Source organism: Silurus aristotelis (genome assembly GCF_946808225.1).
Source record: "Silurus aristotelis genome assembly, chromosome: 19".
Taxonomy (NCBI): Eukaryota; Metazoa; Chordata; class Actinopteri; order Siluriformes; family Siluridae; genus Silurus; species Silurus aristotelis.
In genome coordinates, this window is record NC_139592.1 from 17,326,095 (window position 1) to 17,343,614 (window position 17,520).

General features: G+C 37.9%; 1 protein-coding gene across 10 annotated transcripts in view; it reads left to right on the top strand.

Moving 5' to 3' along the window:
* pou6f1 (POU class 6 homeobox 1) overlaps positions 1 to 11,368 on the top strand; it is a 23,280-nt gene extending 11,912 nt beyond the window's left edge. For 7 of the 10 annotated variants that reach the window (XM_083570517.1, XM_083570519.1, XM_083570520.1 and 4 more), the window contains 6 exons: positions 3,852 to 4,063; positions 5,841 to 5,963; positions 6,092 to 6,349; positions 6,449 to 6,575; positions 10,442 to 10,610; positions 10,751 to 11,368. In XM_083570517.1, coding sequence (XP_083426643.1) covers positions 3,852 to 4,063; positions 5,841 to 5,963; positions 6,092 to 6,349; positions 6,449 to 6,575; positions 10,442 to 10,610; positions 10,751 to 11,096 — 1,235 coding nt within the window. In that variant the 3' untranslated portion in view covers positions 11,097 to 11,368. The remainder of the gene's footprint in view (positions 1 to 3,851; positions 4,064 to 5,840; positions 5,964 to 6,091; positions 6,350 to 6,448; positions 6,576 to 10,441; positions 10,611 to 10,750) is intronic. The other 3 variants (XM_083570523.1, XM_083570525.1, XM_083570524.1) reach the window with 1 other exon arrangement.
* The last annotated feature ends 6,152 nt before the right edge of the window (positions 11,369 to 17,520 follow it).

The following is a 17,520-nucleotide window of genomic DNA, read 5'->3' on the forward strand; positions in this document are numbered from 1 at the left end:
GACTTTCACAAAGCCGCTTCACAGAGATACATAGGTTTTGGATATAATATTTTGATTAAAACATTTATCTCTATAAATCTTTCTTTAATGAGTAAACCAGAGGTGACTGTAAAGAGGTGACAAGAAAAACAAAAAAGGCAATATGAAGGCAATATTAAAGGTGGTCTTGAAAGGAATCAGACTCAAAAGTATTCTGTTCTATAAACTGCTGCATTTCGGATATAAGATCAAGGCAGTTATGTTACTGCTGTTATGTCCTCAACAATTTCACACGTCACTGAACAGGATGTAAAAAAAAAAAAAAAAAAAAGAGAAAGTTATTTATGTATAATTTTGGGATAAACTGGAAAATTTTATAAATGTGGGAAGGCATAAGAATGAATGGGTGAGGAGATTACATTGAAGAGCCAAGAGATGCGTTAAGATTTTTAGAAATCCTGGTTGTGATGCATGTAATGGAAAGAGGGACTGATAAAATAAAACTGAATAAGCATCCTCCCTCAGACGCCGTAAAACAGAAAATAACATCATTCCAACACGAGGCCAATCATATTACATCATCAATAAAGATAAGGGAGCCCATTATAGAAGTATTAATGCAAGCCATTACACTTTCTCCTCTCTGTGCTTGACCAATTAGCTTGCATGTTTTGGATGATAAGCAAATCCTTTCTATAGCCTCACTTTCGTAGAGGTTTATCTTGGCATCACCATAAAACTTCCGGAATTCTTATGACCGATCCCTGTATTTATAGTGTATTTTATATTTATATTTAAATATTTATTTATCCCTGTATTTATAGTGCATCACTGTATTTTTAGCCTTATATTTCTACAGTCAATGTCTTCAAACTATGATTCTGAACTACACTGGTGATCCAGAATATATGCAGTAAGAAAGTAACATTAATTCAATTCAATTCATTTTTATATGTATAGCGCTATTAACAATGAACATTGTCTCAAAGCAGCTTTTCACAGATAATGTGGTGATAAAAAAATTAATGTGCTTTATAAGTGTAAGTTTGTCCCTGATAATTGAGCCGGTGGCGACTGTGGCAAGGAGAAACTCCCCGAGATGGCATAAGGAACAATCCTTGAGAGGAAAAAGACTCAAAAGGGAACCTATCCTCATCTGGGTTGAACTGAATGTCCATTTATTGCAGATATACGATGTTGCGGGGTACAGTGATGGTGATCAGAAGCAAGCTGTAGTCCTGAGTCAGTGTAGCAGACTGTTAACATTAACTACAGTCCAAATCCATCCTCAAAGCTCCCGTTCTTACTCCAGAATTTCATGGAACCACCCAAGGCATTGATGAGAAACCATCCCCAGCTGCACAGAGTGGCCTCCAAAGGAAGAGAACACTATCCAGAGGCAGGCCTGGAAGAAGTGGGAAGTTCTGCGGAGGGTAGCGGGGCAGGAACAGTGGTCACTGGAACCTCAGGAGCATGTTGAGAGAGAGAGAGAGAGAGAGAGAGAGAGAGAGAGAGAGAGAGAGAGAGCGCGAGAGAGAGAGCGCGAGCGCAGTGACAGGAGGAGAAAGATATGGATTATTATGTGTCATTATTGTTGTATGAAAGTTAATATCACTGTGCAGTTGGGACTCCGGCAAGACTCGCTATGGCAGCATCGCTAAATGGGAGAACCAGAAGGTAACACAGACATGAAGGATTAAGAGACGACACACAACACCAACGTCAACAGACCTGAGTGAATGTGTGAGAGTGGGGGGACGACTGCATACAAATATCCCAGTTCACCGAACACTTTATATCCATGTTTCCTCCAGATCTGCTCCTTTAACTAAGAAAAATCTACTAATAAAAGACTTGACTAAATAAATACGTTTTTAACCTTGACTTAAACACTGAGACTGTGTCTGAATCTCGAATACTGATTGGAAGGCTGTTCTTTAACTGTGGGGCTTTATAAGAGAAAGATCTGCCCCCTGCTGTAGTCTTCATTATTTAAGGTACCAACAAATAGCCTGCACCTTTTGATTAAAGTAAGCGTGGAGGTCATATTGGTACAGAAGTTCACTCAGATACTGCAGCATGAGACCACTAAGTGCTTTATATGTCAGTAGTAGTATTTTATAATCAATGCGAGATTTCATTGGGAGCCAGTGTAGACGGATTAAAACAGGGGTGATGTGGTCTATTTTTCTAGATTTAGTAAGGACACTTGCTGCTGCATTCTGAACTAACTAAAGCTTATTTATGCACTTACTCGAACACCCAGACAGTAAAGCATTAAAATAGTCTAATCCAGATTTAACAAAAACATGAACTAGTTTTTTTGCATCCTGTAACCAAATCATATTTCTAATTTTAGCAATATTTCTAAGGTGAAAGAAGGCGATCCTGGTAATATTCACATGAGCCTCAAAGGAAAGACTAGGGTCATTAATCGCACCAAGGTTTTTGACTGCTGTACACACTCAGATAGAAACACCATCCAGAGATGCTACGTAATCGGAAAGTTTGCTTCTAGCTGCATGTGGTCCTAGTAAAAGTACTTCCGTCTTATCTGAGTTGAGCAGAAGAAAGTTATCAAGCATCCACTGTCTAATGTCCTTTACACACTCCTCAACATTGTTAAGATGATCTCTCTCATCTGGCTTTGCTGAAATATACAGCTGTGTATCATCAGCATAGCAATGGAAGCGAACCTCATGTTTATGTATAATTTCACTCAGAGGTAGTATATATAAAGAAAAAAGCAGTGGGCCTAAGACAGATCCTTGCAGGACACCATCTACATCAACAAACTGATGGCTATAAGTCAAATAAGACCTAAGCCAGGAGAGAGCTGTTCCCTTATTCCAATAACGTTCTCAAGTCTAGCAAGCAGTATAGTATGATCAATGGTGTTAAAAGCTGCACTAAGGTTGAGCAAAACAAGTAAAAAGACAAAAAACTGATCAGAGGCCAATAACAGGTCATTTACCACCTTAACTAGCACCGTCTCTACTATGATAAGGCCTAAATCCTGACTGATACATTTCAAAAATGTTATTCCTAAGTAAATGTGAGCATAACTGCTGTGCTACAACCTTTTCTAAAATTTTGGATATAAAGGGGAGGTTTGATATTGGCCTGTAGTTGGACAGCTGACATGGGTCAAGGTCAGGTTTCTTAATTAGAGGGTTGATAACTGCCAGTTTGAAGGATTTAGGTACATAACCAGTGCTAATGGAAGAGTTTATTAATTTAAAAACCGGTTCAATTACCTCTGGAATTATCTGTTTGAGGAAACTTGTAGGCAAGGGATCGAGAATGCAGGTTGATGATTTTGATGAGGAAATAAATTAAAATTAAGTAATTCTCTCAAATAGGAGTAAAGCTTTGTAACTGATTTTTATAATTACACTGCTGTCTACAGGGTTATTTGTAAAATAGTTTGGATTTATATGAATCGTCTGGATTTCTTGCCTGATGTTGTTAACTTTATTATTAAAAATTAGATAAGAAACAAACTTGTCATATGCTATGATAATTTAGAAATGTGGCTATTAAACATACATATTAGTAAAACAAGAAGAATAGTTGATCTGGTTGAAATAACAATTGCATATGAAATAACAGTCATGAAAATCCTTAACTCTAAAATTCTGTAAAGCTGCTTTGAGACAATGTCTGTTGTGAAAAGAGATATAGAAATAAACTTGACTTGACATGAAAAAATGCTTTTGTAGAAAATAGTCATTTAAGCCAGAGGAGATCATAATTCCTTACAAGCAAATATAACCTAATTATTTAATACAATTTTGTAAAATGATTAGCAGTGGTCTAGCCACTTTGATTTGGTGAGTAGTTTATAGTCTGTATTTTTTTTCTCTTTATAGCTGCCACTGTTTTGAACTCAGTTCAGCCACAGTTTCAGGCACCTGCACAGACACTCCTACAGCCGCAAGCAGCTGCACTACAGTCAATGCAGCAGACTCAGGCTGCTATAACCAGCACTGCCACTGTACCTTCAGTCATGCATAAGGCCACTGATCCTATTGCATCAGTTGCAACACTTCAGAACACAGGCCTCACCATCAACCCTGCTATCGTAAGTTATTGACCATTTTATTCAATGGACAAGTGACACCAATTAATGAGTGGAATTGTATTAGTGGATTAATGAGGGATTAATGAGGAGTATTAAATTAGTCATGCCTTTGTATGTAATAAAGCTGATAAATTGTGATATACACCGATCATCCAGAACATTAAAATCACATAATTCTGTAGGTCTAAACAGCTCTGATCCGTTAATGCATGCAGTATCTGGCAGAAATTTTTTTAAATCATGTAAATTCTGAGATTAGATCTCCATAGGTCAAACTATAAGATTTGGATTGTCACAAATGGATTAAGAACTGGAGATTTTGGAGATTAATTAATAACAAGTTCAAACCGCATCATGATCCTAAAACCTTTCCTCAACATTTTTGACAAACTTGGCACAAAGCATTGTCCTGCTCAAAGAGACAAGTTCCAGGAATAAATTAATACCACTTACAATACAACCCGAATTCCAGAAATGTTGGGACGTTTTTAAAAAAATATGAGCCAATGTTTTTTTTTGCAATAGAACATAGAGAACATACATGTTTAAACTGAGAAATCTTACACTTTTATGCACAAATTTTTTTTTAATTAAATTTGTTGCCTGCTACAGATCCCAAAAAAGTTGGCATGGGGGCTTGTTTACTATGGTGTAGCATCTCCTCTTCTTTTCAAAACAGTTTAAAGACGTCTGAGCATTGAGGATATGAGTTTCTGGAGTTTTGCTGTTGGTATTTGGTCCCATTCTTGCCTGATATAGGTTTCCAGCTGCTGAAGAGTTTGTGGTCGTGGCATATTTTTCATTTAACGATGCACCAAATAATCTCTATAGGTGAAAGATCTGGACTGCAGGCAGGCCAATTCTGTACCCAGACTCTTCTACTACGAAGCCATGATATTGTAATAGCTGCAGTGTGTGGTTTTGCATTGTCCTGCTGAAATACACAAGGCTTTCCCTGAAATAGACGTTCTCTGGATGGGAGCATATGTTGCTCTAAAACCTTTATATACCTTTCGGCATTCATAGTGCCTTCTAAAACATACAAGCTGCCCATACCGTATGCACTTATGCACACCCATACAATCAGAGATCAACCAACAAAGCTCTTCAGCCTTGTCCCTTACGCACAGAGATTTCTCCAGTCTCTCTGAATCTTTTGATGGTGTTATGTAGATCATGAGATTTGCAAAGCTTTTGCAATTTGACATTAAGGAACTTTGTTTTTAAAGTATTCCACAATCTTTTTATGTACTTGTTCACAGATTGGAGAGCCTCGGCCCATCTTTACTTCTGAGAGACTCTGCCTCTCTAAGACGTTTCTTTTATAGCTCATCATCTTACAGACCTGATGTCCATTAACTTGTTTAGTTGCTAGATGTTCTTACAGCTGAATATTTGTTAAAGATTTCTGTCTTTTTCAGCCCTTCTTTGCCACGTGCCAACTTTTTTGAGATCTGTAGCAGGCAACCAATTTGACATGAGCTCAATTTGTGCATAAAAGTGTAAAATCTCTGTTTAAACATTTATGTTCTCTATGTTCTATTGTGAAAAAAATATTGGCTCATGTGATTTGAAAGTCTTTTAGTTTTCATTTCATTCAAATTTAAAAAATGTCCCAACATTTCCAGAATTTGGGTTGTACATGATTTTAATATTATCTTTGATTGTTGTATACAAGAATCTCCTTGCTTAAGGGTTAAATACAGGTTTCCACAGTTCATGTGTATGGTGAATTTGAGCAGATTAAATAGACATTATATTTTTATTTGTGTCTCAGATAAGTGCTGCATCTTTGGGTGCTCAATCACAGTTCATTAGTTCTCTGGCTACATCTCCCATCATCACTAACACCAATGTGGCAGGACTTACCAGCCAGATCCTCACCAATGCACAGGGTCAGGTGAGTAAACAATAATTATATTAATATATAATTGATATGGAATTATGAGACTCATTCAAAGTAATGAGAATAAAATATATTTTAATAACCGTGTGGGATATTCATGAAGTTTATTTCCTTGTTTTTAGATGATCAGCACTTTGCCTGTGTTAGTGAACCCTGCATCTCTGACAGGAGTGTCACCAACACATTCAACACCAACTCAGGGTCTACAAGTGCAGACTGTGGCTCCTCAGCTGCTGCTGAACTCCCAGGGCCAAATAATTGCCACCATCGGGAGCAGCCCTGGTGCTGCTGCTTTCACCACATCCACCAGCTCCACAGCCTTGACCAAAACTACAATGTCACAGACCAGGGTCAACACACAGGTGTGGCACAGTGAATTGGTAATGAATTGTGTGGGCACAGTTCTTTTACATAAAATAAATTTGCACGTGACAGTTCTATGTATTAAGTTAATGTGGCTGTTCTGCTTGGCACTATAGGCTCCCATTGTAACAGTAAACCAGTCTCCAGTCATGATTGCTCCACAGCCTTCCACAGGAAAATCACCTTCCTCATCGATTCCTGTTGCATGTGCAGAAATGCCCACAGTCAGCCAACTCGTCACCAGTATGCCTATATCCTTTCTTTTTTTTAACAAGAATAGTATACTGTGGATATCAGTCATGCTATTATTTAAATTTGTAATTCTTAAATCTAATTGAATGTATATCATTTGCATAGCAGTTTACAAAAATAGATATGTTCACAAAACAGCTTTAAAAATATAGTGTAATAAATCAATTTTGATATGCAGTATATAACTTAACCTCCACAAACCATATAGGAATATGTCTTGGGACTAGTTTTTCAGCTGAAATAGGGGCCCTAATCAAGACACTAAGAACAAATAGTTCAAAGTAGACTTTTTGCTTTTTACCAGAATGCCAAATAAAGCATGGACAAAAGTCTTGAAAGTTTAAAGCGTTAATTATACAGGTAATATTACAGTTACAGCTGTTCCATACCTTTAACTAATTATCGACAAATTTTTGACATTTTTCTTTATGCTTGATTTTGGCTAGGCTGTTGAAATTTCATATTGAGACACAATAGGTTTGGAATTGATGTAGGGGTAGAAGGCATGACACTCAGCGGTCCAATTAATTTTGCAGGTGGTAGGTGGGGATGAAATCAGTGCTCTGTGCAGGTTACTCATGCTCTTCCACACCAGCCTTGGCAAACCATGTCTTTATGGATCTTAGTTTGTGCACATTTTCATTGGCCGGGTTGGTCTACACCCAGGGAAGAGAAATCTTAATATAACTGCCGAAAGTATGCCAAAGGTGACAAGCAATGTCAATCTTGTAGAACTTGTAGAAGGTGCATGGTGATGTCCAGATAGCAATACCGCTTCCCTCAATGGCACATATCTAGTCATAAGTAAAAACTAGACTTTTATAGTAGGGTTCTGGTATCTGACCAAAGTGGGTAATTTTCTGTTTAGACAGGGAAGATCTGTGACTAATGAACAACTGATTTAGGTTGACTCATCACAAAGTGGTGAAAATACCAACCTGAGGTTGGGAAGCTGTGTAAAATGTAAATAAATACAGAATGCAAAAATGTGAAAGCCTCATAAATCCATATTTCATTCTAATTATAACACAAAAAAACATATAAAATGTTTAAACTGTCAAAAATGTACCATTTTAAGGAAAATGAGTCATCCACATATGTAGGTTAAAGAAGGTTATCAAGCAAAGAAACAGCTATATGTAAACATGATTCAGAAACAGCATTGTCCTCTCAGGGCAAAACTCATTTAAAATAAGCAGAGGCAAAGTGGAAAACTGTTCTGTGGGCAGATAAATCTCAATTTAAAAACCATGGCTGCCGTGTCCTCAGGGCTAAAAAGGAGAGGAACTATCCAGCTTGTTATCAGAGCTTGATTCAAAAACCTGCATGTTGCTGGGTATGGGCATGGTATGGGGTGCATTAGTGCCTATGAACTGGGAAGCTGGCACATCTGGAAAGGCACCATCAATGCTTAAACGTATATACAGGTTTACTTTATATTTTACATTATATTTTCCTTGAAAAATATACATTCTTAGTTTAAACATTTAATATGTTTTTATCTTTTATTGGGAATAAAATATGGGCTTATGAATCTCTTTTTATTTACATTTTACACAATGTCCAAACAATTTTTTAAATTGTGGTTGTAGTACTGTAGTGTTTAGAGTGGGCATCACAAGAAATGCAGGGAATGCTGCAATATCAATATATTGGTAAACATGGTGAGTGGATGGTGCAAAAACCCAGAGTCACTCTAAAGTTATCTGGCCATCAGTGCAAGCAAGCCATGTGTTTTGCAAAGGTATGCAGTTCTGGCAATCTTGGCGATCACTAGCAGCATTTATCTAAACCCATTTTAGTTGTATCAGGGAGAGTTACCACACCAGACTATTGGTGTAGCATAACAGACAAAGGTTTCCATGATATACCTTTACTAAAAACATAACTGCAAAAGGTTTACAGGAATTAATCTGGATACATGGTACATCTTGGAGTATAATCTATGCTCTACAGGTGCAGGTAACTAGGCAGAAGGTGCCAAATCTTTCAGTTAATTTTGGAGTCAGTGTCAGTTCTAGGGTCTACAGTTTTAAACCTGAAATATCAGCTAACAATGTATTTCCCCATATAAATGCATTCAGCTATAGGATACGTTTCAGTTTCCTCATTGTTTGCCCATCATAAAACCTCTAAGGATTACACTATTAAATCACTCTTAATCAGTATGAATATATATACAGTACAGCCCAAAAGTTTGGACACACCTTCTCATTCAAAGAGTTTTCTTTATTTTCATGACTATGAAAATTGTAGATTCACACTGAAGGCATCAAAACTATGAATTAACACATGTGGAATTATATATGGAATTATATACATAACAAAAAAGTGTGAAACAACTGAAAAATGTCATATTGTAGGTTCTTCAAAGTAGCCACCTTTTGCTTTGATTACTGCTTTGCACACTCTTGGCATTCTCTTGATGAGCTTCAAGAGGTAGTCACCTGAAATGGTCTTCCAACAGTCTTGAAGGAGTTCCCCGAGAGATGCTTGGCACTTGTTGGCCCTTTTGCCTTCACTCTGCGGTCCAGCTCAAAACAGCATGTAAACAGTATAATATGATTAATATAATATGGGTGGTGCTGAAGACATGATGTTTATGAAGTAAATTGAAATGAGTATTGAGTGTGTGTTGAGTTCAGGTTGTAACAGTTGGCTGTGTGTGTGTGTGTGTGTGTGTGTGTGTGTGTGTGTGTGTTTTGTACAGTTAAGTTATGTGTGTTGAGGAACCCGATGGCTTGAGGGGAACAAGTGTTGCATAGTCTGGATGTGAGCCCCGAATGCTTCGGTACATCTTTCCTGATGGTAGAGGGGTGTGTGTGTGTGTGTGTAAAGGGGTGTGTGGAGTCATCCAAAATGCTGCTAGCTTTGCGGATGCAGCGTGGGGTGAAATGATGTAACCAAGGTGGAGATGTTCAGGTCACTATTCACAGAGCCTTACTTGGAGAAAGCCAAGCCCAGCATATCACCACTAACACCTCAATGCAGCTATAATCCATGGTGGTGGAGGGACAATGATTTGAGCATGTTATGCAGCCACATTGTTCTTAAGTCATTAAGATAATAATGAAAAACTTGTAAACTGGGTCAAAATGTGGGTCATTAACAACAGGACAATGATTCCAATCACCAAAAATGTACATATGGTGAGCTACAGGGGGAAAAAAAGGTATTGTAATGGCCAAGTCAGAATGAAGACCTAAAACCTAATAAAATTCTGCTGGATCTTAAGAGAGATGTGCATAAAAAAATGCTCTTATACATTTATTAACTTAATCAATGTTGTAAAGAAAAATGACTGGTAACAAAAAATGTTTACTTTTAAGAGATTTTTCTGACCGTTTGAATGCTGATTTTTTATTTATTTTTTTTTTTAAAGAAAAAAGTTTACTTAAAATGTACATAGTGACTTTTTATTGGCACCTTTGTTTAATTAAAACATAAAATTGAAGGAGGATCCACTTATTTTCATGACTATATATGATGTATTTATAGTTTAGCTAATAGGCATATTATATAAATTAGATAATTAGCTTTTAGTCTCAGACTTCAGTTCATGAAAACATGCACTTGTAAAATTGTTAAACATTAAAAAGCTTCCGAATGCCCATGCAGAGAAGTTTACCTAGTCATATAATTTATTCTTGATGTTCAATATCCACTGTATATATTCTTCATTGAGGGATAGTTTTGTGGATAATTAAGAGCTATATCCATATAGAAAACCAAGATCATCTTTTAATAAATGTCTTAAATAAAGTGTTTATGCTAACTGTTATACTGCTGCATGTTTTTTTTTTTTGGTCACACAGTTGAAATCATGGGGTTTAAACCTTTCCGGTCTGTATATTTAGAGCCACAGTCTGGGGTGACTGAAGATGAGGGCATTAATCTGGAGGAGATACGTGAATTTGCCAAAAACTTTAAGATTCGGCGACTTTCATTGGGGTTGACGCAAACACAAGTGGGCCAAGCTCTTACGGCTACTGAAGGACCGGCTTACAGCCAGTCTGCAATCTGCAGGTCAGTTTTAAATTTTTTATCTTACTGTATGCTCCCTCTCACTATTCATTGTCTATCTTGCTGTATTAATTATACATGATCCCACTAGACCACTAGGTCACTTAAAGTTCTGAAGTAACTTATGATCTGACCCGTTTCAGGTTTGAGAAGCTTGATATAACCCCGAAGAGTGCTCAGAAGCTAAAACCAGTTCTAGAGCGTTGGCTTGCTGAAGCAGAGCTCTGGAACCAGAAGGGCCAGCAAAATCTAATGGAATTTGTGGGAGGTGAGCCGTCCAAGAAACGCAAACGCCGCACCAGTTTTACACCACAAGCCATTGAGGTCCTAAACAGCTATTTTGAGAAAAATGCACTTCCAACTGGACAGGAGATCACAGAAATTGCTAAGGAGCTAAATTATGACAGAGAGGTTGTACGAGTTTGGTTTTGTAACCGCAGACAGACACTGAAGAATACAAGCAAGATCAATGTGTTCCAAGTACAGTAAAGTGTACAATACCAGCCTGGAAGGACAATGAGATATATGCATGGATATAAATTGTTCTTTTGTACTGTGACATTTTAAAAATTGATGTTTTGTGAGAAGCTTCTAGGTTGTTTTTCCACATTAAAAGCAGCAGCATTGCACAAATGGTCAATGTGGCACAAATCAATATCAGATTTGTCAATGATTCTTTGCTCAACATCACACTTCAAGAACCAATAAATTATATAGATTGTCTTTAATATTAAATAGCATACTGGCAACATGTCCTAAAACATACTGTGTTTTTTGTGCCTATTTTATGTCTCTCTTTTTTTGTTTATTGTGCTATAGAATTTGCAGCCACTATTGTATTTTAGTGAATTGTACACCCAGGAGCCAAACTGACATCTACAAAAGAAAATTACTTCCAGAAGACTTTTGGTTTGTTGGCTCTTTAACAGAAATTATAATTTAATATATATATATATATATATTTTTTTTAGCTTTCTGTCTCTTTCTGATCTTCTACAACCAGACTCTTGTAAAAAAAAAAAAAAAAAATGTTACCTGTCCTCTGTTCTTCTGCAGTATGTATAAAAAATGCTGGACTGTCATAATACTGTGGGCTTTCCTGTCTATTTTGGAGTTAAATATGGGCAATGCTCTAAAGGAATGCTCTTGGTTATTCAAAGTCTACCTAAAGTAGACATACTGTGGGAATGTGATAGGACAGGGAAACCCCGATCCTGTTGCTCTCTTGTTACACTGCTGTACTGGGTGGCACTTATGTCAGATTTCATTTTTACAGGGCAGAATCACAATTACATATTTTTTATCTATTTATAAAAATATTGTGTAAACCTGCTTTATTTACTGTTTAATGCCTTGTCCCTTTTACAGTTTTCTGAATTTCTACATAAATGTGACTGTAAAAGTGATCAGCTCTTCATTTAAGTGCCAACACTTTATCAACCACCCAACTGAACAAATAGTACAAAAACATGTTTATTACACATTTATTGAGCAAAATTATACACTAAATGTGTTTGTTGGAAATGCATCTGAACCTCTGGAGGTATAAGTTAATTAGGGATGGCAGTCAGGAGTTTAACCAGATTCTCCACCATCAAAAATCCCTGTCTTTACCCTAAAGGTTTTCAGATGTATGCCATGCCATCAAGGAGATACCTGAGGACCTCTAAAAATTATTTCCACAAATAGTAGCAATTTGAAGGAAATTCAGTAGTACAATTTCCCAATGAGTTATTCAGCAAAAATCAAAAATCACAAAGAAATACTGAGAAATACCTAAGGACCGACAGACCTCAATGTTTGAGTCCACAATCACTCAAAACTGGGTTTGCTAATAGTATTATATTTGACCAAAAACAAAACAAAAATCACTGTTTTCTAACATAAGATCATTCTGACTGTGAAGCATGGCTGGGCACTACCAGGGTGTGGTGCTTCTTTGCTGCCACAGGTCCATGATGGCTTGCCATTAATGATGAACCCATGAATTCTAGAGTGTACCAGCAAATGTGAACATTAGTGGGTCTAACCATGAACTGAAGTGTAACTGTATTAAGCAATTCAACAGCCTTAATCCCATAAGTAAGTTTACAAATAAATGGTTAAAGCAGAAGAATAATTACATTTTGGAATAGCCAAGTTAAAGTCTAAACCTAAACCCAACAGTACATACAAAGTAGCCCAGCAATATCATGGGGTTGTAACAGATTTGTAACGATCAACTGTTTTGTTTCTGAGCAGATCGGAAGATTTGGAGATTATATATTATTTAGGTATGTAGGTGGATGTGAACCAAATTTTATATGTTCAGCAAAAAGTTCTGAGTATGTCGACAAAGGCTGTGTTTAGAAATTGGCCCCTCAGAGGAGTGTTGGTGGATCATACCTTAGCTATTGCAAAATCTTAATGTCTTGGTCAAGAGTAGGTTTGCAGAGAAAGCTGTTCACATATAATGATATATTTGTCAGTTGACATTACTAAGTTTAACATTGTAGAGGTGTGTAAATTAGCCAAGGTGACATTCTGTCATGTTCAAACCCATTAGCAAAAAAATGTGAGAATTTGAGATTTGTCAATCTAATAAACCCTTTTATATTCACAATAGAACATTGAAAACATATTAAATGTTTAAACTGAGGAAATGTACAATTTGAAGGACAAAAATAAAGTAATTTACAATGTGTTCTTTTTTTTGGGGGGATAGGGCCATGTTTACTACTGTGTAAAATCCCCTTTTGTTTTAACAGCAATCCATGTGCTGTATGTCTGGGAACAGAAGGGACAAGTTGCTGGAGATTTGGGAGTGGAATGTTTTCCAATTCAATAAATCTTTTTATTGTAAGTTGTAAGTAATCATAAGTTTATCCATAATGAGTGTGAGCCAGTGGCAAGGGAAAAACTCCCCGAGATGGCATTAGGAAGCAACCTTGTGAGAAACCAGATTCCCTCATCAGGGTGGCACAGAATATCCATTATTATACATCCATCATTGTTGAGATGTGCAGTGATTTAAATGCAAAATTGTTCATGCAACCTGTTGTCCTGAGCCATCGTAGCAGGTGGAACCATCCCCAGCTATCCAGAGTGAGCTGCAATTAAAGAGAACTCCGTCCAGAGGTAGGATGTCTGGATGAATCAGGCAGATCTAAAGAGAAGAGAAGCACAAAAACACTGGTCACTTGTACCTCAAAAACAATATTTAACTCAAAGGAAAGAGATAGGAGGAGAGTAGAGGGATGACAGGGAGAAAGAAATAGAATTGTTAAGCATTTAAGTTTTATAAATGTTTAAAGACAGTGTACAGTCTGATCAGCATGTAATTAGGGACTCCAACAAGACTAGTTATGGCAGCATAAATAAAAGGGAGTTAGAAATCTGGGATTAGAAATGGCCCGCCACACCACCGTCAGAAAACCTTAATGAATGCAACATCAAATCACAGTTCAAAAAAACACTATATTCATTATCCCTTCAGATCTGCTCCTTACCTAAACCAACAGAGAACAGGCTTGACTAAACAGATGTGTTTTCAGCCGTGACTTGCACACTAGACTAGACTTTGTCGGAGTCAAAACACTAATTGAAAGGCTGTCCCATAACTATTGGGCTTTATAAGAGGTAGCTCTGACCCCTGTTGTAGTCTTCATTATTTCACCATTTGATCAATGACGGCTTGGATCATAATGTAACAAAGGTTTGTGTCAGTGTCATGTATCCGGTTCCTGTCGTTCCTCCCACTCTCCACCAGAGTGCGCCATGACCACCAACACTGGGTTCTTTTGGAATGCAGTTCCCAGATTCCCAGGAACCAATTACAAGACTCCTCCCAGTTCCCAGCAGGAGGACTACAAACGAAACACACAGACACACTCACTCTGCCTCCAAGACCTTGGTGTGTTACCAATGGGTTTCTCCCTTGAGTTCACTAACAAGCTCCTAAGCTCCCAAGCTTCTTGCTGGTTGGTAGGGGATCAAATACTTATCTTACTCAATCAAATACAAATGAATGTATATCTTTTTCTTATTCTTCTTTTGGCTGTTCCTAATAGGGGTTTGCCACAGCGGATCCATACGACCCTGTCCTTTACATCTGTCTCTTTCCAACCAACTACCTGCATGTCTTCCTTCAACACATCCATAAACCTCCTCCTTGGTCTTCCTCTTTCCTCCTTCCTGGTGGCTGCATTCTCAGCATTCTCCTACCCCATTATGCTTTCTTGAAATCCACAAACACACAATGCAACTCCCTGATCTTCTCTATACTTCTCCATCAACATTCTCAAAGCAAATAATGCATCTGTGGTGCTCTTCCTCAGCATGAATCCATACTGTTGCTCACAGATGGTCACCTCTTCTCTCAGCCTGGCTTCCACTACTCTTTCCCATAACGTCATGGTGTGACTGATCAACTTTATTCCCCTGTAGTTACTGCAGGTCTGCACATATCCATTTTCCTGATACCTTTCTTAAAAATAGGTACCAGCACACTCCATCTCCACTACCATCTCTCCTAAACATCTCCATGCTTCTACCGGTACGTCATCTGGTCAAATCGACTTTCGACTCTTCATCCTCTTAATCGATTCTCTCAATTCCTCCTTACTAATCATATCCACTTCATGCTTCACCATCTCCACATCATCCAACCTTCTCTCTCTCTAATTTTCCTCATTCATCAGCTGCTCAAAATATTCCCTCCACCTTCTCAACACACTCTCCTCACTAGTCAACACATTAAACGTATTTTTCGGACTATAAGCCGCTACTTCTTTCCCACGTTTTGAACCCCGCGGCTTAAACAACGAAGCGGCTTATTTATACATTTTTCCTGGGTTTTTTTTCTGAGCTGCACGGCACCGGGAGAAAATTTTTTTTTTTAAACGCACGACGATGCCAAAAGATAAACTCCCGAGAGAAATAGTTGTGAAAGGAAGGAGGAAGACAGTGAACAATGACTTATTCGGTAGGCTACTGTTTAGATACAAGCCGTTGTAACGCGTTGAGTCTGGGTCATGGGAGAGCTCACTAACTCTAGTTGCAACAGAAATCATATAAGCACAGACAGGTTTCCAAAACTCGTTTTATTTTTCTTGGCAACAGCGTTAAGGTTTAGTCAAAGAAACTTAGAAATGAGCATCAGAAAATAATAAGGACATATTCCTCGGTCTTGCACACATGCAGTAATAGCGGAAAAATGCGCCGGCAGCCTATTCCCAAAATGCCGCTCTGATCTTAAAGGAGCCACAACATATTTCACCCGTTAAACCATGTAACAGACACTGTCTTTCATTAAAGCCTGTAAAGTTCATTAGTTTCAATGTAGACAATGTAGGCTTATTTATGTTTAAAATAAAAATCTTTGTCAAATTCCGTGGGTTCGGCTTATATATGGGTGTGCTTTATAGTCCGTAAATTACGGTACATCTCCATCCTTTATAGCTCTAACTTATAGCACATCCTTCCCGGCTCGGCCCCTCTGCCTGGCCAATCGGTATAAATTATTTTCTCCTTCCTTAGTGTTCTCATACAGCTCCTCATTTGCATTTTCCTCAGCTTTCGCCACATCCCTCTTCATATGCTGCCGCATCTCCTTGTACTCCTGCCTACTTTTCTCTTCACTCTGTTGATCCCAATTTTGTTTTGCCAACCTCTTTCTTCTTATGCTTTTCTGCACTTCCTCATTCCACCACCACTTCTCTTTGTCTTACTTTCTATTTACAGATGTCACACCAAGTACCTTTCTAGTCTTCCTTATCACTTCTGCAGTAGTTGCCCAATCATCCAGCTGAACACCCAACATATATATGTTTCTCCTCTCCATCATATCAGCTAACTCTCTCCCTTTACCAGTCATAGTACCAACGTTTAAAGTACCCACCCTAACCTCCAGTCTCTTTCACTTCTCCTTTCCCGGTTGTCTCTGTCTTCCTCCTCTCATTCTCCTCCTTTGACCAACGGTAGCCCAATTTCCACTGGTACCCTGTTGGCTAAAAATACCTGTGGTGGTTGTTGGTAACCACAGCCTCGACCAATCTGGTATGAAAATCTGACTTGTGCAACCCTAATGGATGGGTTACAAATTACAAACCCGATTCCAAAAAAGTTGGGACACTGTACAAATTGTGAATTAAAAAGTAATGCAATAATTTACAAATCTCATAAACTTATATTTTATTTAAAATAGAATATAGATAACATATCAAATGTTGAAAGTGAGACATTTTGAAGTGTCCTGCCAAATATTGGCTCATTTTGGATTTCATGAGAGCTACACATTCCAAAAAAGTTGGGACAGGTAGCAATAAGAGGCCGGAAAAGTTACATTTACATATAAGGAACAGTTGGAGGACCAATTTGCAACTTATTAGGTCAATTGTCAACATGATTGGGTATAAAAAGAGCCTCTCAGAGTTGCAGTGTCTCTCAGAAGTCAATATGGGCAGAGGATCCCCAATTCCCCCAATGCTGCGGCGAAAAATTGCAAAGAGTTTGAAGTTATAATCATCTACAGTGCATAATATCATCCAAAGATTCAGACAATCTGGAACAATCTCTGTGCGTAAGGGTCAAGACTGGAAAACCATACTGAAGACCGTGATCTTCTGGCTCTTAGAATCTGCTCTGTTATTTCCTATAAATTGTCCGGTATCTCCAGTCCAGTTTGCTGTTCAGACAAACACCAAGGTATTGATATTATGAGTCAACTCTCTCAATGTCCTTTCCCTGAATGTTCACTGGTGATGGTAAAGTGTGTTTGTGTCTGCCGAAAATCCACCGCCTTTTTTTTGTTTTGAAGGCAGTTCCATTGGCACCAGTCTACAAGTTCTGGATCAGCACTCTTTACTCCCTGTCATCATCTCTGATCAGGCCGAGTCATCAGAGAACTTCTGTGACAGGTTACTAAGCTGAACAT